This window comes from Myotis myotis, unplaced genomic scaffold (assembly GCF_014108235.1).
Source record: "Myotis myotis isolate mMyoMyo1 unplaced genomic scaffold, mMyoMyo1.p scaffold_m19_p_2, whole genome shotgun sequence".
Taxonomy (NCBI): Eukaryota; Metazoa; Chordata; class Mammalia; order Chiroptera; family Vespertilionidae; genus Myotis; species Myotis myotis.
Window position 1 is genome coordinate 4,587,299 of NW_023416324.1, and position 20,483 is coordinate 4,607,781.

The 20,483-nt window shown below is 46.7% G+C and overlaps 1 protein-coding gene across 4 annotated transcripts in view; it reads left to right on the plus strand.

The window, feature by feature from the left end:
* The window catches only part of PEX14 (peroxisomal biogenesis factor 14), a 133,827-nt gene that overhangs the window by 48,087 nt on the left and 65,257 nt on the right, over positions 1-20,483 (plus strand). For all 4 annotated transcript variants that reach the window (XM_036347322.1, XM_036347325.1, XM_036347323.1 and 1 more), the window contains one exon: positions 9,288-9,372. In XM_036347322.1, the coding sequence (XP_036203215.1) occupies positions 9,288-9,372 (85 nt within the window). The remainder of the gene's footprint in view (positions 1-9,287; positions 9,373-20,483) is intronic.

Genomic DNA, 20,483 nt, shown 5'->3' on the forward strand with positions numbered 1-20,483 from the left:
GAGAGAGAAACATCTATCAGCTGCCTCCATACCCCCTACTGGGGATTGAATTTGCAACCCGGGCACTTACACTGCCTGGGAATTGAACTGGTGACCTTTTGGTGCACAGGATGAAACTCAACCAACTGAGCCACACTGGTTTAGATTACACATAAGAGAGCGCCTAAGGTATTTGTCTTTGTCTGATTTATTTCACTTAGCATAATGCCCTCGAGGTCCATCCCTGTTGTAGCAAATAGCAAGATTTCATTATTTTTTTATGGCTGAATATTCTTCCATTGTATATATACCACAATTTATTTATTCATCCATTGGTGATCACTTAGGTTGTTTCCATATCTTGGCTGTTGTAAATAATGACACATTTGTCATTTTAAATTCTTTCCTTGCTATCTTTATTTTTTAAATTTATCTTTATTTTTGAAAGTATTACAGATGTTGCCTTTTTCTTGCTATCTTTTAGATTCATACTATTTCTAGGCCATGACTAATTTATTTTTGGTATTCAAATCTGCTTTTTAACATTTAGCCTTTCTTCAAATTTTTTTTGATAGGATGTCTGATAGGAGTGCCATTTATTGACTCCTCAAAGGCTTTTGGTTTGTGCTGTATGTGGGGTGATGGTAGACAGAATTTCTTGGTCCAGAGCTTATCTTCCTTGGAATCTAGGAGCCCCTCATTGTCCTGAGAGCACCCGGTGCTAAGCTGCCGTGAAGGGTCCCTGTGGCCATCTATTCAGTGTCTAGCCCCCCAGTGATGACTTCATGCTTGGAGGTTTCACTGTCCACCACATAACCTTTCTTCGTCTCCTTTCTAATCACCTCACATCTCAGTAGTGCGCGCTAGAGTCCACCCATCTCAGTCTGGCCCTGACTTCAAAAGAAGGGGGAACCGAAGCAGCATTTCATCTTCTGAGCATCTGAAGGATTTCGAGTGTAGAAGAAGTAACCTTCAGAACCCTCCTGTGTGGAGAGAAAGGGACTGGCGGTAGGGGCAGTGGTATCGTCAGGAAGGGCCCGGGGCTGCATGCTACGTATTTTTAGTGTTGGAGTCACCAGCCACCGTCACTGAGTGAGCTCACATTCTCCTAGGGAGCATCCTGGACACTGAGTCATTACATTCCTTCGGAGTGATTCAGCTCAGCAGCTTGACACCTTCATTAATTTTATAGCACGAAGCCTGGGTGCTCTCTGCTTCCTGGACAGTGCAGGGAGTCAGGGGAATGTGGAAAATACAAAACCAGGCGGGACTGGAAGAAGAGCAGTCGAGGAGCTCTTCAGAGACACTTAAGAAATTGAACTCCTTTTTTTCATATCTCCTGGGACCGAGCACCCAACCCTTGCCACATGTGTTTGGCACATAAACCCTTTATTTCTGTTCCTGGCACGCTGGCTGAACCTCCGTCTCCAGCCAGCTCATTTGCCTGCTCTGCTGAGGTCACTGCTACCGTGATCCGTGTATAATGGCATTTTCCTCCTCTTTTCAGTATGGAGGCTATTACAGTTTCTTCTCTAAACAGGACTTCAAACAATTTGCTGCCAGTTGGATTTCAAAGCCAAGGAAAAGGCAAATGTCATCCTTTTTCTCTCTCCTCTTTGGGTTCCTGCTTTGTTGGTTGCATCAAGAATCAGAGGGGCTGCTCTCTAAATTCAGGTGGGGATGCATGGGGACAAGGCATTTAAATTTGCTTTTCTTTCTCTCTGAAGGAGAAAATCCGTTTCCTTTTCAACCTTTCCTGAAAAGGAACTTTGATCTTCTCAACCCAGAAGCAAGGGTTTCCTTTCCTCTCCGGCACGTGTGAGCACTGGAGCCCTTTCTGTGGCGCCGTGACTGTCGCCCTCCGCATCGGCAGCGCTGCTCTCCACGCTCCGCTCTGCTACGCAGCTGCCCAGCTCCTGCGCTGCAGGGTGGCATCCAGAGTCTTCTCCAAAGTCACCCTGACGTCCCTACGTCATCACTTGATATTAAACAGTACATGTTGGTCAAAATGTTTTTTTATTCCCACACACATTTCTGGAAAAACTAGTTTCATAAAATGACCAAACAATGGCATTCTGTCTGACAAGCAGTTCATACAATATTTTTAACTGGAAAATTTAAATGCAGAGTTATTTCACTTGGAAAGGTAGTTTTTGCGCATATGATGTGCTACTTTTCATGAATGCTTTTACTACATATGTCAATGTGTATTTGGAGAGCCGAGGGTCGGTAATGCATGCTGTGGAATTCCCTCAATACAGATTTACACAATAGACCTTAAAAATACTACCTTCGGTCATGTCAACTCTTGTGCACTTTAACCAGAGATGTTTTATTTCTTTAATGTGAAAAACAAAAGGACAGAGGAAAGTAAAACAAAGGAAATTGGGGCTCACAGCTTAATTAGTGTAGGGTTGAACCCAGATCAACAATGAGAAGGACACAATGACAAAACCCAGGAAATTCCAAGTTGAAAGAGAGGCTCTTTCCTTTAACTCTGTGAGTGCCAGGGCACTTGCTGGCACGCTCCTTACCCAGGCTAGCCAGGCACAGGAGGCTGCCTCAAGTTCAAGTCACTGTCTTTATTTTTGAACTTCCTGGCTTTTGTTGATTTTCCCCTCCACTTTTTCCCCTTGATGCAAATAAAACATATCTTTGTGTGTGTGTGTTAATTGTAGATAACCAGGCTAAAAGCACCTCTTGATTTTGTAACCCTCAGAGGAGAAAGAGTAAAAAAAAAAATCCTGTCACTGTCATCTGTTCATTTTTAATGAGCAATTTTAAAAAATTGAAAATAAAAGAGGAAAATGAATAGGTGTTGAACCAGCCCTGATATGTAAATGCCAACTAGTAATTACCTAAAACCTCAATTTTCATTCTGTTTCATCTTGCAAAACATTTCATTTTCCCTGAGTGAAAACACTTCATTTGGGCTGTGCGACTTAGCAGGGCGGCCACCCGGGCCTGCGTGGCCGCCGCCTCCGGCTAGGGGGCACTTTGGCTCCGCGCTGGGGCCGCCGGAGCGCCTGTCCACCTCAAGGTTATTCCCCTCTTGCCATTCCAGTGGTTTTGCTCCGAGCGGTCGGTGGCGCCCCTCCCCCACTCCCACTCGTCTGGTTTCGGGGAGCCTCACTCCTTGTCCTTGCGGAGGATCGTATTGAATTTTGGCTGACGGAGCCTTCCTCTGCATATTAACTTTCCCCTCTCACCTGCCTGCTCGCCCCTCGGCTTCCCCGAGTCGCATTTCACACCCTGCGAGCAGCTTTCTGCCAGTCTCCCTTCCTCCCTTCGACATAGATGGCCAACACAATGGCCTCTATTTTCTGTTTATTGCCTCTTCTTTTTCTTCTTTCTTTTCATTTTGGTGTCGGGAGTAGCTTTCCTCTATTGAAGCTCACACCCATTGGCTCCCTTGCCACACTTACAATGACAGTCCCCACATTGCTACACGCCCACAGGCTTCCTTCACTCTGGGTTTAGAATCCAACACCTTGGGATGTGTTTGTGGAACATTTTGGGATGTGGCTGTGGACGGCTCTGCTTCCAGGGTGCCTGCCCTCCTCAGCCTGTCCCCTCGCCGGAAAGAGGGCCTGGGGCTGTGAACCGCAGCTCCGAGAGGATGCCGGCTGCAGAAAACCAGAATTATGTCGTCCTAGGACCCTGGCTCCGAGAGTGCTTTGCCTAGAATCTCAAGGAACACGGCCTCTTTAGCGAGATATATAGCTTCATAATTAGCCCGTTGCATTTTTTTCACGAGTGCTAGCATCAGCGTTCTGCGATGCGTTTCTCTGATTAACAGCTGCTTTGCAACTATTTCCTTGTGCCACCGATGACCATATTTGTCAAGGAACTCCTGACAGAGTACTGATTTCTCACTAAAATGCAGCATTTCTGTTTGAAGAGGGTTCTCTCATTCTCGGCAGTGCCTGGTGTTGAAAATCAGTCCTTGTTAAAACTTGAGTTTCTTTGGCTTCCCGCTTGTTAACAGGATTCTGGGTATCTTTCTACTTAAGAGTCCGAGTGGGGGAACCTTTCACAGGCAATTTCATCTCTGAGCGGCGCAGGTGTAGCGTGCAGTGTTGGAATGGGGTCTCGGTCCGCATATCGGTCATTTTCTTTTGCCCTGTGGTTGCGATCTCTCTGGGTTAAAAGGGGCTTGGCTTTGGTTGTTAGTGTCATTAATTTTTGAATATTTTTAATATTTGAAAATGGCTAATGAATGCTCACATGTTGGTAGATAGATGTGTATGTAGCACAAGGAGTGCTGGAGTTGGTGGCATTCCAAGTCAGTGTCACCAGAGACAGGGCATTAGGTTTGCATGTCAGGTGCGAAGTGGGAAGGCTCCCTCAAACCCCAGGTTCATTACTGGGCAGGCTCAGCTCTCCCATCCTCCCGGGCGGAAAATACAGTGTGCATCCTGGAGATGACAGTGTGCAGGGCTCTGTAGGAGAGCAGAAAGCACATAGGAAGCAGCTCTTCCGCGAGGACTGTCAGGAACCTCGATTCTTCTCACCAGGGATTACTTATCCTACACAATGCATTTAACAGCACATAGTTCATCGTAGATAGCCCCTGAGTATACTGTATTCCATTGATTTATACAGTTACAAATCCTGGTCTCTCAAACACAAATCTCTCTCAGTTGGCCAATCATCTTGGATGCAAAGGTGTTTTCAACCTGAAGTCCTCTCTTTTCCCTGGGGTTGCTGACAGTCACTCCAGCAGAGCCATTGCAAAGGCAAGAATTTACTCCTGTTCTTTGTACCTCAGTTTCACCTCTAGCTTTAAGGCAGTGGTTCTCAACCTTCGCTGCACATTAGAATCACCTGGGAATCTTTTTAAAATCCTGGTTTCTGGGCCTCATCCTCCGGCAATTCTGTTTCTTTGTTACTAATGTTGTGGCCCCACCCCATAACAAAGAAACAGAATTTCCGGAGGATGAGGCCCAGAAATCAGGATTTTAAAAAGATTCCCAGGTGATTTCAATGTTCAGCCAAGGTTGAGAACCACTGCTTTAAGGGATAAACAGTGAAAATGACCAAATTGCCCTAAAATCGTGGAGTTGGTGGTGGCAGGGTTGTTTTAATTTGCTTTTAGGAAGAGGGGGGCAGAAGACAAGGTCAGGAATAGAGTGGTAAGAAACAGCTGCTGTTTTCTCCCGAGTTCACCGTCTTTATTTTTATGAAACCAGCCTCGGGTAGCGAGGTGCACTCATTAAGAACTCTCACGATGCGCGAGGAGGAGAACGGAAAGCCAGTGCCATGTTTACTGTGGTCTCAAAAGCAAGTGGCTTCCGCAGCGGCATCAGGAACTTTGCGCCAGGCTTTTCCCTGGCTGGCTGCTCTCCCACAACATGCAATCAAGTTCCTGTTGCCGTTTTACGTCTTTGACATGGAGGCGGCAGATTTGGCCTGAATTTATGTAATTTAGTTGGGCACAAGTATAACCCATGAATAGTCACATTCATTGCCTAATTAGAAAATCAAGTGATAATACAGGACAGGCTGCAGGCACCCCATCATTTCATCCAACAGAAGCATGTGTGTGTGCTGGGTCTCTGCAGGGGAAAGAGTCTGTTGAATTGCTTCATGAAGTTAATGAAAAGTGTCCAACAACAGGGGAATGCAAGATGCAGACCAAGTGCACCGCCAGTGTATTTAGTGTGTTAACACCTTTGCATTGGGGGGAAAGATTTTGGGGAAATCTATGTATAAATCGTAGGGCTTATGAAATTCTAGATTGGACAGGCCTTCATCCCCCTATTGTAGTGCTAGTTCCTATGCGGCGGGAGGAGGAGGGTAGAAAGTAGCCGAAGAAATTAGTGGCAGGAGGGAGGCTTTCATATGTTCACACTTACATGTAGCTGCTTGGCTGGGTCTCCTTCTTATTCAGCACATTATGTGGAGGCTGTTAGTTTGGATGCTTTATATTTTGCATCTGGTGTAGTGATAGCGATGCTGTTAAATATGTGATTTGCCTGTCGCCTGCATTTTCAGACAAAGATCAAGAGGAGCATAAACAAGCCCCAACTATACTTTATGTAGGTGTTTGGCAGTATTATTTTATATGGCGTGAAATTAGTGAATGGGAACTTTAAAAGAAATTGTTCATATTTTTGCAAGTTTGAAGTGTGCCGGGACTTTGTCAAATTCCCGTTAAAATAAATACGTCAATTTCATCTCCCTTCCAAATTCATTTATCTTGCTTTTTTAAAAGGTGTTTTCTACTTTACCTGATGTTTAAATTGGATTCGCTCGTTTATGCTGTTCTTTGCTATATCCCCCACGTTTTTCTTAAATGAATTACTAATGACAGAGCACTCCATCATCCCCTCTCTACAGCCACTTTAAGGAAAGCATGGTGATCTAAACCTTTTAACCTATTAAAGATGATTTTTCCCAATTGAATCAGACCCACCACAGGTGTAATAACTAATCATTTAAACTACACCTGCTATTATGTATTTTTAAGCCATTATGCGTGTTGGATAGATGATAATTCATGTTTATTGCATTGTCCGATGGATCCGTTTTGCCTACACTAGGCTGATTAATGTATTTAAAGAAATAAGAGATGCAATTTTTTAAAAAAAATTGATGGAATGCGCCAAGCACTGCATTGAGTGCACCATTAAACCCATCAGAACTTTGCTCTCTGACCAGAAATGCATATACCAAGGACTATATTAAAAAAGCAAGGTGAAACCTGTGCGTTTTAGTGGTGGGATTCTGTTTTCTTTCTCTGTCATGGAAAATTTTGGAAGGATGAGGGGAAGGTGCATGCTTATGGGTAAATGAGCGGGACTGTGCTGTTAGCTTCTCCTGCCTCGGACCCCCTCGGTGGGCCACACCGTCCGCCGCCTGGTACACATGCCCCGCGAGCGGAGACTGCGCCTGGTGCGAGCGCTCTGATAGTCTCGTGGGTCGAGGTGTGTTTTTTCTCCAGGTGAGGAACATTGATTCCCGAGCCATCTGAGCTGTGCACGTTGGCATTGACCCCGTGGGCCCGCCCGGGCCAGTGTGAATAACTGTCCTCCTCCAGGCACAGGCCTGTCTTCCTGCAGTTTTCTCCTTCCTCTTTGGCCGCTTCCCCTCCCCACTTCTCCCCTTTCCTGTTCTTTTGCCTCCCCTTCTACTCGGGCTCCTCTGCTTCCTCTTGTCCGAATGCCCCTGCCTTCTTCTCCCCTCCCTTTCCCTACTCCTCCCCTTTCCTTTGCTTTTCCCCCTCTTCTTTCTTTCCCCTCTCCCATCTCTTTATTAAAATGCACCCATTTTGGGGATGTTTGTCCAATTCTTGATTTTGGTGCAACCTGAGACGATGTGATTGAAGGCCGGGAGGGGGTGAGTATGTAGTTTTGGGATTCTAGACTCTTCAGCATCGGTTTCCTGTAGTTTAGAACTGGTTGGTGATCACTGCAGTTCATGATGGGAGCTAATATGTTTGCAAATTATAACCAGTCTCAAGGAACACTAGGTTTCCTATCATTCATAGGCCCAAAACTTAAAAACTGGGATCTCTGAGTTCATCCTTTAGGGAGAATGTGTTAGGGAAATATATAAGGAATTGCCCTGGCTTTTTAAAAAAAAAAACAACAACAAAAAAACACATACTTTTTATTGATTTTTTTTACAGAGAGGAGGGGAGAGGGATAGAGAGTTAGAAACATTGATCAGCTCGCAACCAAGGTACATGCCCTTGACCGGAATCGAACCTGGGACTCTGGGACCCTTAGAGTCCGCAGGCCAAAAGCTCTATCCTCTGAGCCAGACTGGTTAGGGCTTGTTTTTCTTTTTATTTATCCACATATTTTGTCATCAAAGGAGTCTGTCTGGTCTCAAAATTTAAATTCATATAAAATATAAAAAGAATATTTGTGCCAAAACCGGTTTGGCTCAGTGGATAGAGCGTCGGCCTGCGGACTGAAAGGTCCCAGGTTCAATTCCGGTCAGGAGCATGTACCTGGGTTGCGGGCACATCTCCAGTGGGAGATGTGCAGGAGGCAGCTGATCGATGTTTCTCTCTCATCGATGTTTCTAACTCTCTATCTCTCTCCCTTCCTCTCTGTAAAATATCAATAATAAAAAAAAATATATAAAAAGAATATTTGTAATTTGTGTTCCACTTGTAGTCATAGTACTTTCTGTTTGAATCTCTGTATATTACTCTTAGTCTGAAGGATCTTAGAAAACTTCCTTATATTTGGCCCCTTAGACATTTTTTTCTCTCAACAGCTTATGAGTGAACTGCAAGCCTGTTGACTTTACCTGTAACATGAGACTATATTATTCTTTGGTTTTGATGAGATGAATCATGGCAGTCATTTAAAACAGCCCCCTGGCTACCTGGGGCAGGTTCCCATGGCGCTGGTGTCTGGGATGAGAGCAGACAGGCTGCGTGCAGTCACGCTGAGTGTGCGCTGAGTGACGTGAAGGTGAATACCTTCAGCACTTCTTCCATCCTCTCCGTGGCTTCTTCACAGACATGAAGATTTCTTAACTGTCTTGCCAAGGTAGATAGACAATCTGTCAGTCTGTCAGCTTTTAGCCATGAAACCCCAAACTTTGTCCTTCGAAGTCTTTTCCGAATCGAGCACCATGACGTGAGGGGGACCAGGGTGAAAGGCTGTGCGTGCTGCCTCACGGGTGATCGGCCCAGCGGATGTTCCGCACTCTGCCGGGCTCTGCAGGGGCAGCGGAGTCTCTTCCTTCAGGTTCTTGCAGTGCGTTTGAGAGGCAACCTGGACGTTAGAAGACAGTGCAGTTATGTCTTCGGTACAGTACACATGACAAGCACTGAGGAAGCTGAGAGAATAGGGAGACCAGAGACGGCTGGCTTATGTAGGGAGGGCTTTCAGGAGTTAGCACAGGCCGTCAAAGGGCCGTGCTGGGGTGTGTGTGTGAGAGAAATGTTTAGACAAGTAGAGGCGGGAAAGGGAAGGCCTTCTAGAAACAGGGTATAGCACGGGCACACGTGTTGTGACGTAGGTGAGCTGGGAGGAGAGAGCTGCCTGCCGAGGAGGATGAAGAGTCAGCTTGAACAGGGAGGACAGGAAGAGACTGTGGCAGGTCTTAAACGCTAGGCTGAGGGGATTAGATTTGATAGAATCAGATACAGGAAACCAGTGAAGGCAGGGAACTGACATACGTTTTGTTCAGATAGATTTTAAATGTGAGAAATAACTGCTTATAAATGTGACCCCAATGGTGTGTTATTTCTATGGACATGGGATAAACTTAGAGGATTTTTAATCTTGAAATTCAGACTATTGACGTTTACTTTTCTTCTCTGTTGTATTCCCTCCCACCAGATTGCAACAGCAGTGAAGTTTCTACAGAACTCCCGTGTCCGCCAGAGCCCCCTTGCGACCAGGAGAGCATTCCTTAAGAAGAAAGGTACTGGTTCCTCGTGGCCATGCACAGTGGCCTGCAGAAAGGGACGGGACGGGGCAGATGGAAGCAGTGCTGATGAAGGGATCTCCTATAATTGTCCCACTAAAGTGGGGGTGGGTACGAGGGGTGCCCCCTAGGGGGGAATGCTGGCTTTTTCCTAATGGAGGAGCAGAGATGATCTAACCCCGATAATTGAGCTCCAAACATAAGGCCAACAACTTAGCCCAGAACAGCCTGGCACAGCTGCATTCAGCGGCAGAGAGGCCCCTTGGATAAGACTCCTGCTTTCTGCTATGATCTTCTGATAATGGCCCTGGCTGGAAGGCGGCTGGCCTCAGATTAGCTCCTGTAATAAAGAATGAGGAAGAAAAAAATGAAGGAAAAGGGAAATGAGATGAATAAACAAGGTCAGGTTAAGGTCAAGCTTGGGGTTCATCTGATTTACGGATTGAAGTGGTGAATTACTGGTTTGGTGGTATTTCTGTAGGCATGGAGTAAGTGGGTCTTGACCAATTCAGTATTGTCCAAAGCAGACAGACTCTATTCTGGCTCTGTTGAAGTTCAGGATAGTTTTCTTTTTGTTAAACAACAACAACAAAAAACAACTACACCAAAATCCCGCAAAACAAAGAAACCCAATTTTTCATTTTTTTTCCTAGAAAGCTCTTATAACCATGAGGGAGGAAAGAGACTCCAACCCCGCGCGTGCCCCCCCCCCCCCCCCCCCAGACTCTCTTTACTTGAAGAGCAGGAATGCCAGCCTCAAAATTCTGGGTTTTGAGCTTTAAGTCATTTGTGGCTGGAAAAGCAGGTGGAGTGGTTTGGTGGTATTTCCTAGGTCTGCTCCATGGTATCCCACTGAGGTGACCCTGCAGCACGGAGTTCCAGGGCTGGGCTCGCAGGCCAGGGCGAATACGCCCGGGCATTTCATTCACAGGCAGCGAGCTGCGGAGAGGTTGCCTCGAGACCGTCCCTGGGACCGAGCTGCAGAGGGGCGCTGTGCGCTCGCTGGCGGCATCCTGCTCGCCCCCATCAGCAGGAGATTATTAAAATTTGGAGTGCGTTGGCTGGCCTCTCCACTCCACAACCATCATGCCATAAAAGAGTTTTTCCTTGAAATATGTGTACCTATGGGGAGTAATTAATCATAAAAGCTTGGGGATTTCAGCTCTCTCATCAAAGCATCGAAGCTGGGGAAAGCTGAGCCTAAAAGCTGTGTTGATTACCCGGGGTAACCTGAGACAAAATCTATGGTTGCCGAGAGATCCTTCGCCCCAGTATATTGTGCAATATTATAACTGCCTGATCTTCTCTTCCACTGACAATGACCAGTTATTCCTCATTTTCTCTCAAACGCATCTGGGTTAGAATTTCATTTGCAGAGGGTATTTAGAGCAATTTAGAGACAAATGTCTCTGGTGTTTGCCCGGCACTTCCCCACCGCAGGCTTTGCTGAGCAGTTTTAGTATCAGGAGCGCCATCTAATCTGTTTAATTTTAATAAATCCCTGACTGGGAGAGGGAGAGAAAAAAAAGAGAGAGAGAGAGAGAAACTCCGGACCAAATAATACTTCTTTTGAGTTAGTTGGCTAATAATCGCTGTAGAGAGGAAACCATTTTGTATAATTGTTATTTGTTGCTCCTTTTTAAAAGAAAGCACAACTGGTAGATTAATTCATCTAGGAGTGTTTACTCTGCGCCACGCCCTGCGTTAGTCGGCCCCGAGGAAATCCCTGCCCTCTCAGAACCTCAGCTCTACTGAGGAAGGCAGAGCAGTGAGTGACAGAACGTCACGTGTGGTATATGGGATGGCAAGTGCCCTGGCTCGGTCGTGGGTTGTGTCCAGATCGTGGTGTTGGTGTGGGCGTGGGTCACACTTTTACACCGACGGTTAGAGCAGGTCCTGCTCTGAGGTGGTAGCTGTGCGCAGACCTGAAGGAGATGAGTATTCGCTGGCAGTGGGCTTCACCCCTTCCTGACCCCTTGTGTGGGTTAGCGCGTTTAGAATTTTCGGCAGCAGAAACCTTGAGAGGCACCCTACCCTTCTTCCCCAGGCGTTTACTGTATTTAAACTTGGAGTAGCTGGACTTAATCCCACATCTCCATTCTCTTTGAAAAGATATTTGATAATTATCTTTGATAATTATCAGTAATTACCCATTTCTGAGCTGAGTCACAATAGGCAAAGTTCTGGCAGGACCTTTTCTGGACAGAGAATTCTAAGGTTTGATCGACGTCTGGGGGAGAAGAACCCATCGTGGATTTAAACGTCACTTTTAAAATTACCTGTTGTTCCCAGGGTCAGGGGACTGATTAAGTGTATCTTGGCACCATCCTGAGGATAGGATGAGGGAGGAGGGGCTTTTGCAAAGGAGCAAGCATGTGCCTGTCCCTAACAGAAGTTGGGAAGGAAGAAGACTTGGTCTTTGGGGCTGGGGAGGCTGTCTTAGGGGTGGGGGGACCAAGGTTCTGGTACCCTGACCACTGGTGTCTCCCCGAAGGACTCACTGCAGTGGTGGGTTGGGAGTGCTGGCGTGAGGCGAGCGCACAGCTACTGTCGTCTTGGCTTTTCCTAGCAAATGTCACTTCGGGGAATTGCAGTGGAGCTCTGCCTTGAATTATAATCTTGACTTTCTTTTTTTTAATAAACATCTCTTTCCTGAAAAGGCAAATCCAATTTTGTTTTCTTTTAATATTATTTAATATTTAATATAGAAATTGAGATCCCTGTAGTGCATGTCAGTTCGGTGGAAAATGAGGGTAACTTGAGGCGCATCAGCTGAGTTTGTTTTATTGTGAAACTGCAGCGGGAGCAGGGGCTGCTCCCTGCCCCCGTTACTGACAGGTTAGACGGATGCTCTGATTTCTGGGACTGGGAGGCGGGGGAGGGGTCGTGGAGAGTGGCACAGGGATGGAAGAACGTGGTTTGCAAAGGTCTTTTGTGTTTGTGTTTTTTTATTTTTGTTTTTTGGAGATCTCTTTCGGATGCTTTAAAGTCTGACTATGGAGTCATTAATGAGAAACATGAAGTTATTAGAGTCATTTATCATTTTCTTTGAAGTTTGTGCTGCCATTTTGTGTAATTTACAACATTTCTTTTATCGGGAGTTTTTGGATGAAAGAGAAAAGCAGCTGTTCACCTTCAGAGCGCCAGAAGAAATGTTTCCTCTCAACCACTCGATTCTGCAGATGACACATCAACTGCAGAGCCAGCCCACGTGCAGGGCAGCGACTGCGCGTGGGGTTTAAGCCCGCACAGAGCTGGCCTCTCCATGGAAGCGCTTCTTGCCAGACAGGCATCATGGCCAGGCTCTCAGCAGGCTGCAGTCCAGCTTACAAACAGCAATCGAATCAGTCCGGAAAGTTAGAGGCTGGGTCATTGTTGTCAATAGGCTTATGTTGATCTGACACCCTATCCAACCACAAAATGTAGGAGGCAGTCTGCTTCCAGACGTGTGGCAGGCTGAGCGTAAGGTGGGGAAGGACTGCGCGATCGAGGGGGACGGGGCTGAGGCGCTAGAAGAGGTGGAGGCACGGGGAGTTGTCTGCTCACTGCGCTTTCACTGTCATCCTGCGTAGTGAGGCCCGTGGTGCTGCTGACACTGCTTGTGGTGCCCTCTCCAGTGGCTATAACTCCTCCCTCAGCTGAGAAACAGTCTGGGGGTGGGAGGAAAACTAAGCAAATAAAACTCACCGCTCTGCTTCCTCATTCTGAACGGTGAGACAAGACCTTCTCTTTCTTCTGTTCCTGGAAGCGGACCCCCCAGTGGAAAACTGCCTCCTTGCAGGAAGTGAACGCGAGGGAGAATCCTGAGGTCTCAGCCTTGGGAGGGGGCAGAGGGGAAGGCTTCTCTCACTGGACTATTTTAAGGGGAAGTAAATTCTTACACAGATTTCAACTTGGCTCTCTTTTATTACTTTTCTTTTTTATCATTTTCTCCATTTCACGAGGTAGTTTGCATGTCCTTGAATGGAGTCTCGTTACCATGAAAGCTTTTTTAGCATTGATTTCATAACAGTCTTAATTTAATAGTGCCATCATTACTGAGAAGCTCTGGGAGTGGGCCCCGGCTTTCCAGGTCACTGACCTTTTAATTACAAACCTTGTTCTGATGGCCAGGTTATCGACTGGACAGCTCCCAGCTTGTGCCCCCAGGATGAAAACGAAAATAACTGCGTTTCCTCCCCCATCTCCAGGAAAAAAAAGTAACCTCATGTGTCTCTAAAATTAATTTTCTCCTTCAGCAATTAATTCTTTAATGTGTCTTAGAGAAGCCAGAAGTCTTGTTATAACGCTGTTTTTTCTAGAGCGTGGGTCCAGCAGATAGCTTGGAGGGGCCGGGGAAGAGGACGGAGATCATGCCAGCTACCACCCGCGCTTGATCGCGGCCCATTTCCTTGTCCTTGGAAAACTCCTGCGGCTGAGCTGGAAGGAACAGCATTGGCCCTGCGAGGGGCGGCCTGGCCCTTCTGACTCCTTGTTGACGAGATGTGGGTTGCAGCATCAAGACTTAAATTCATTCCCGTACTGCTGGAGCCACCTTAAAAAGATGTTCTTGTTCTGAGAAAGACAAGGGTCGGATGATTTTTCTTGGCATGTGTTACTTCTCTGTTTGTCTCAGATGACTACACGAGGAGTTCTACTCAGCCTTGAACTTGAACTGAATAGGTTCTCCCTCTCTCACCATGAAGAGGGAGAAAACACGGAGAGGGCAGTGGCCCATAAGAAGGACGACCATCGGTTCTGGTTTGCCCAGTACTGTCCCGGCTTTAGCACCGGAATTCTTAAGTCCCCGGCAGCTCCTCAGTCCTGGGCAAACAGGTCACCCCAGCAGTACAGCCTTACTTAGGAGCGAGAGCTACAGAGACAAAGTGGGTATGTGTTTACAAGCTGGAGAAAGAAGTTCGGCAGTCAATCCCTGAGAGCCCAGCTGCGGTTGAGTGACATCTTCCTCACACACTGCCTGCTGCCACTCCCCGGCCCTGCCCTGGTTTGGGTCCAGTGCAGAGAGCCTCTGGGGTGGGAGGCTGTGCCCTGCAGGTGTGAGGGGAGCCGCTGGTGCCAAGCAGACAGGGCTGTGTGTGGCAGCCACGTGCTTGTTCCTGAGGATGATTGAGCATCTCCATCCATCTGTTGTAAACGGACCATCTTCCTTCCCTGCCAGTCTTGCATCTGCATATCTGTCACCTGCTGTTCTGGACCAGCCCATTCATCACACTGACTGGTGTTCCCCCCATCAATTTTCCTGCTTCCCTTGTTATCCAAACTTGTCTTGAGCTCCACAGATTTCCCTAGGCGTCCGGGGTGAGCCATAGCAGCTAGACCTGCTGAATGCCGTGGCAATAGGCTTTCCATGGCTTCCCCATGCAGAGGGGAGCTGGTAACACTTGCTCCCCAAAGTATGCTGAGTCAAGTAGGTACCTACACTTCACCCTATGATTGTCGGGGCGGCGGGTGCAGTGGACAGCTTGGTGGGGTGGGCGAGAATAACCCAAAGCTCTCTGGATTTACCCAACTGCTATGAGAGTTTCCCCTGAAAATGAAAAATGATTCTTCTTTTCTTAAACTTGTGTACCTGAAATAATATTACATTGTGCAATAGTCCCCCCTTAATCTGCGGTGGATAAGTTTCAAGATCCCAGTGGATGCTGGAAACTGTGGATAGTACAGAACCCTGTATACGCTGTATTTTTTCCTATCAGACACACCTTTTCACTTAAATGAGGCACTTTATGGCTTCTCTTTGGCATATCCGAGTTGCCAGAATCACGATTCTTGTGCTTTTACTATGAGGTAAAAGAAGGGTTTCTGGAACACAAGCACTGCATACCGCGACAGCCAAGCTGATAACTAAGTGACGAACGGGCGAGCGCGTGCAGCATGGGGAAGGTGGACAGAGGATGATTCACGTCCCTGGAGGGATGGAGTGGGAGGGTTCGAGATTTCATCTTTCTCCTCAGAAGGGTGTGTAATTTAAAGCTTATGAATGTTTACTTCTGGAATTTTCTATTTACTGTTTTTTGACTGTGGTTGACCGTGGTTAACTGAAACTGTGGATTTGGGGGGACTACTGTATTAAAGGTTTTCTTTCATCTTTTTGAAAATGTAAGATATGTACAAGGCTTAAAAAATTCAAAACCATAAAGAAGGATATACAGTGAAAAGAACTCTTCCTCCTATCTCTTGGTCCCGTCTCCCCTCCTGTTCTTTTCCCCAGAGGATGCCATTACCAGTTTCTTACGCATCGCTCCAAAGGTAATGTGTCCATAGAGAAGCATGCCAACAACTATCACTCCCCCCACAGAAACAAACTTTTCAAATACAGTGGTAGCAGGGTTACACTTGGCACTTGACGTTGTGTCTTGGCAGCCATTCCGCACCAATACACGGGTCTGCTTCGTTCTTCTCAGTGGCTGCACAGTGTTCCATCACACGTGTCTCCGTTTCCTCTAACCAGTCCCAAGTTACCGAACATAGAGGCTGACTCTTAGGCGTTGTTGTTTCAGACAACGCTGCAGTGAATATATTCTTGTGTAGACAGTGTTCGACACGTGCTAGTTTGGCACTTTGCTAAAATAAAAGCATTTTGTATATGGTGAGTAGACTAGGGTATATTATTCTTTTAAAAAAATATATTTTATTGATTTTTTTTTATAGAGAAGAAGGGAGAGGGATAGAGAGTTAGAAACATCGATGAGAGAGAAACATCGATCAGCTGCCTCCTGCACACTCCCTACTGGGGATGTGCTTGCAACCAAGGTACATGCCCTTGACTGGGATCGAACCTGGGACCTTTCAGTCCGCAGGCCGACGCTCTATCCACTGAGCCAAACCGGTTAGGGACAGGGTATGTTCTTCTTGCTTAAAATTTCATGAGATTGTGTTCCCCCAAAGAGAATATAAACCTATTTTCTAAGTAGAAAAAAGTTAATGAGAAAAAAAAGGCAGCACAGGACTTCTTATGAACACAGCACAGATTTGGACTCTGAGAGGACATTGTGGTCATCGGTTACGTGAAAAATGCTTTCGTTCTAAAAGAACTCTTTTAGCCTGTTTCTGAAGGGATATGGGCTCATAAATTTAAGTTTTGATTCCAAATAAACATTTAAATACATGGAAAGCTTCAGAAACTTGAAGGTTATCTTTTTTCAGATGAAGTATACAGCTTCGTTTTCTTTGTCGTTGTTGGACATTTTATGGGTCCGAGGGCATTGGTTAGGCATTCAGCCTTTATTTAGTGCCTCTTGTGTGCGGAGTATTACTGCGTTAGGCACTTCACGAAAGAAAAGCCAACTCTCCATCTTGTACAACAGGCTCATCAGGAGGTTGTGGGAATGATGCTGAGTGCTTATCAGCTAGGCCTGTGTGTACCCATGGGATACAGCAGTGCCTCAGCTAGAAGCCAGCAAAGTCAGGCGGGGGAGAGGCCAGAGTATAAAGCTCACTGGACTGTGAGCTCCTCCAGGGCAGCGACCACGTCTCACTCTTTCCAGCATCCTCAGCGCGCAGCTTGGCCAGCCTCAGCCAGAGACTAATGAATGAGCGAGTGAGTGAAGGCATGACTGCGGTCAGAAGACACGGGAACAGTTTCAAAGGGGCTCAGTTATTCCTAAGTCTATGATTTAGGTGTTTGTTCAGCTCTAGTGTCATGTAAAGTAGCTTCAGGATTGCTAACTTAGGTGCCATTACCAACTAGAGTACATTGTTTATATGCAGTTCTTTTTGTCTTCAGTCTTTTTATTTATTTTTAAAATATTTTTATTGACTTCAGAGAGGAAGGGAGAGGGAGAGAGAGATAGAAACATCAATGATGAGAGAGAATCATAGATCGGCTGCCTCCTGCACGCCGCACACTAGGGATTGATCCCGCAACACAGACATGTGCCCTGACCTAGAATCGAACTGTGACCTTCTGGTTCATAGGTTGAAGCTCAACCACTGAGCCACGCCGGCCAGGCTTGTCTTCAGTCTTATAGTATCCAGTAAAAACACTCTTTTCCAAGTTGCTCATGCTCAACACAGCTCACTTTTGACCTAGACACTGAGGGAGGCAGTGGGCGTAGATGGTCAGAGAAGAGTTGGAGGGTATTGTGAGTAAGGGAGGCTTATGCACAGGTATGTGTGCAATTAGCTGGTTGGACCAGGGGGTTTGCACAAAGGCAGAGAATTGAGTTTGGTGAGATGGGCAGTGAAGGAGGAGCCAGTGTTAGGACTCAATATTATAAATAATTAGAGGCCCAGTGCATGAATTTGTGCATGGGTGGAGTCTGGCTGGCCCGGCCCCAATTGGGGCAGATTGGAGCCAGGCCTGTTGGGAGGAGGAGATGATGGGAGGTTGGCTGGCTGCGGGGAGGGGCCCCGGGAGATTGGCTGGTGGTCCCTGCCCCCGAATGGGGTGGGGGGGGCGATTGGGGGTGGGGATGGCTGTGGGGAGGGGCTGTGGGAGGTTGGCCGGCCAGCCCCATCCCCGATTGGTGTGTGTGGGGGCGATCGAGGGCCGAGCTGGCTGGGGGAGGGGCACCGGGCTAATGAGGGTGGTGGGAGCTGATTGAGGGTGGGCCCGGCTGTGGGGAGGGGCTATGGGCAGTGGGCTGACTGGCCCTTCCCCCAAGTGGGGCTGGGAGGGGCTGATCAGGGGCCAGCGGCCTGGAGGAGGGGCCATGGGTGGTTGGCTGGCTGGCACTGCCCCTGACCGGAGTGGGGGGGCCATTCTGGGGTGGAGCTGGCTGGGGGAGGGGCCTCGGTTCGATTGGAGTGGTGGCGGCCCATCAGGAGCAGAGCTGGCCGTGGGGAGGGGCCGCAGGCAGTTAGCCGGCAGGCCCTGCCTCTGATTGGTTGGGGGGGCTGATCTGGGGTGGGACCGGGCGGGGGGAGGGGCTGCAGGAGGTTGGCTGACTGGCCTGGCCCTTATTGGGGTGGAGGGGGGGCGATCAGGACAGTCACCCCCCCCCCCCCCCCCAATCGGGCTGGTTCACTGGCCACAATGGGCGTCACAGAGACCAGTTGTTCCAGTTGTTCCAGCGTTCCAGTCGCTGGCTTTCTATGTATATAAGTCCATAGGGCTTTTTGAACCAGTTGATACTGCGAAAACTCTACCTGCGGAAGTTTACGCTGGGCTCTGGATTTAACTGAATTGGCTTGGCAGTAATAAGACTCACTATAAAGAAGGTCTCGCTGAGTCCCTTGTCAGGTGTGGAGGATCTGGACTGGGAAGGTGGCAGTAGAAAAGGTAAAAGAAAGATAGAATATTTATGTAGAGACTTTTATGGCTTATAAAACACATATATTAAAGTCTTCTTCACTATAATCTTGGTAGTAGGCATGTTACTAAATACGTGTTGAATGAGTACATGATTTAATGAAGCTCCCATTTTACAGATGAGGAAACTGAGGCTCAGAAAGGTTAAGTAGTGCAAATAAATGGCAGAATCAGAACTAGGACCCAGCGTTTTGAGCTGTGTCACAGACTTTCTGGAAAGGAAGGGCAGAACTGCAGACTGTAGAAGAAAGAGTACGCATGCTTGTAGTGGGTTGGATGTGGAGGAGAGGGAGGCAGGACTGAAGATGGCTCTCAGGGTTGTTCTAGTGTGTTAGGCAGCTCTATTGAGGTATAATTCACAGACAGTAAACTATATGTATTTAATTTGTACAATTACAAAATTTTTGTGAATTTTAAAAACCATCACTGTAAGACAATGAACTCATTGATCACCCCCAAATGTTTCCTCGTGCCCCTTGTAATTCCTTCCTCCTGCCTCCCCCAGCACACCCTGGATCCCAGGCGGGCCCTGATCTGCTTTCTTTCACTATAGGTTAGTTTGTATTTTCTAGAATTTTATATAAAGGGAATTAATTACACAGTGTAATTAATCCTTTTTTTCTGGCTTTTTTCATTCAGCATAATTATTTTGAGATTCATCCACATTGTTACATATATTATTTTTATTGCTGCTAGTATTCCATTATTTGGACACAATACAATTATTTACCCATTCACCTGTGAGAGTTATTTGAGTTCTTTCCAGTTTTTAGCTATTAAAAATAAAGCTGCGCCCAGCTGCGGTGGCTCAGTAGTTGAGGGTCAACCTATGAACCAGGAGGTCATGGCTCGATTCCCGGTCAGGGCATATGCCCGGCTTGTGGGCTTGATCCCCGATCGTGCAGGAGGCAGCCAACCAATGATTCTCTCTCGTCATTGATGTTTCTATTTCTCTCTCCCTCTCCCTTCCACTCTGAAATCAATAAAAATATATTAAAAAAGAAAAGAAAAGAAAGTTGCTAGCCCAGCTGGCATAACTCAGTGGTTGAGCATCTACCTATGAACCAGGAAGCCACTGGTTCGATTCCTGGTCAGGGCGATGCCAGGGCTGCAGGCTCGATCTCTAACAGGAGGCATGCAGGAGGCAGCTGATCAGTGATCATTAATGTTTCTTCTCTTTCTTCCTCTCTTTTCCTCTCTGAAATCAATAAAAATATATTTAAAAAAATAAAGCTGCTATGAGTATTTGTGAATAAATCTTTGTAAGGAATATAATTCCCTTTCCCCTGAGGGGTGGAATGTCTGGGTCCTATGGTAGCTGTATGTTTAACTCTAAGAAGCTTCCAAACTGCATTTGAAAGCAGATGCACCATTTCATGTTCTTCCCAGTGGCGTGTGCGTGTGTGTCCCAGGGTTTTGAGCTGGGAGCAGAGGCAGATGCAGCTGTCATATTTGCAGTTTATTTCTAGTAGTGAAACCACATGGCCTTGGAAGCATTCTTTAGAGTGACTGAACAATTGACATGTTTGGAATCTTCCGGTAGACTGCCTGGGTTCAAGTCCCACCTCCTTTCCGCTTGTGTGGCTCTTCTCGATAAAATACTTAGCCTCACAATGCCATAGTTTCTTTAACTGTAAAATGGGCTCAATGGTAGTATTTGCTGCAAAAGGTTCTTGTAAGAATTAAATAAAAATGACGTGACAAGTGCTTAGCAGAGTGTCTGGCACTAAAAAGAGAGCTTCATTGACAGTGACAATGATCATAGTATATTTCCTCTTTGAAGGTTATTCTTAATGTGCTCTACTGAGTTTGCTGTAATGTTATGTTAAAGAGATAAACTTGTTGATAAAAAATT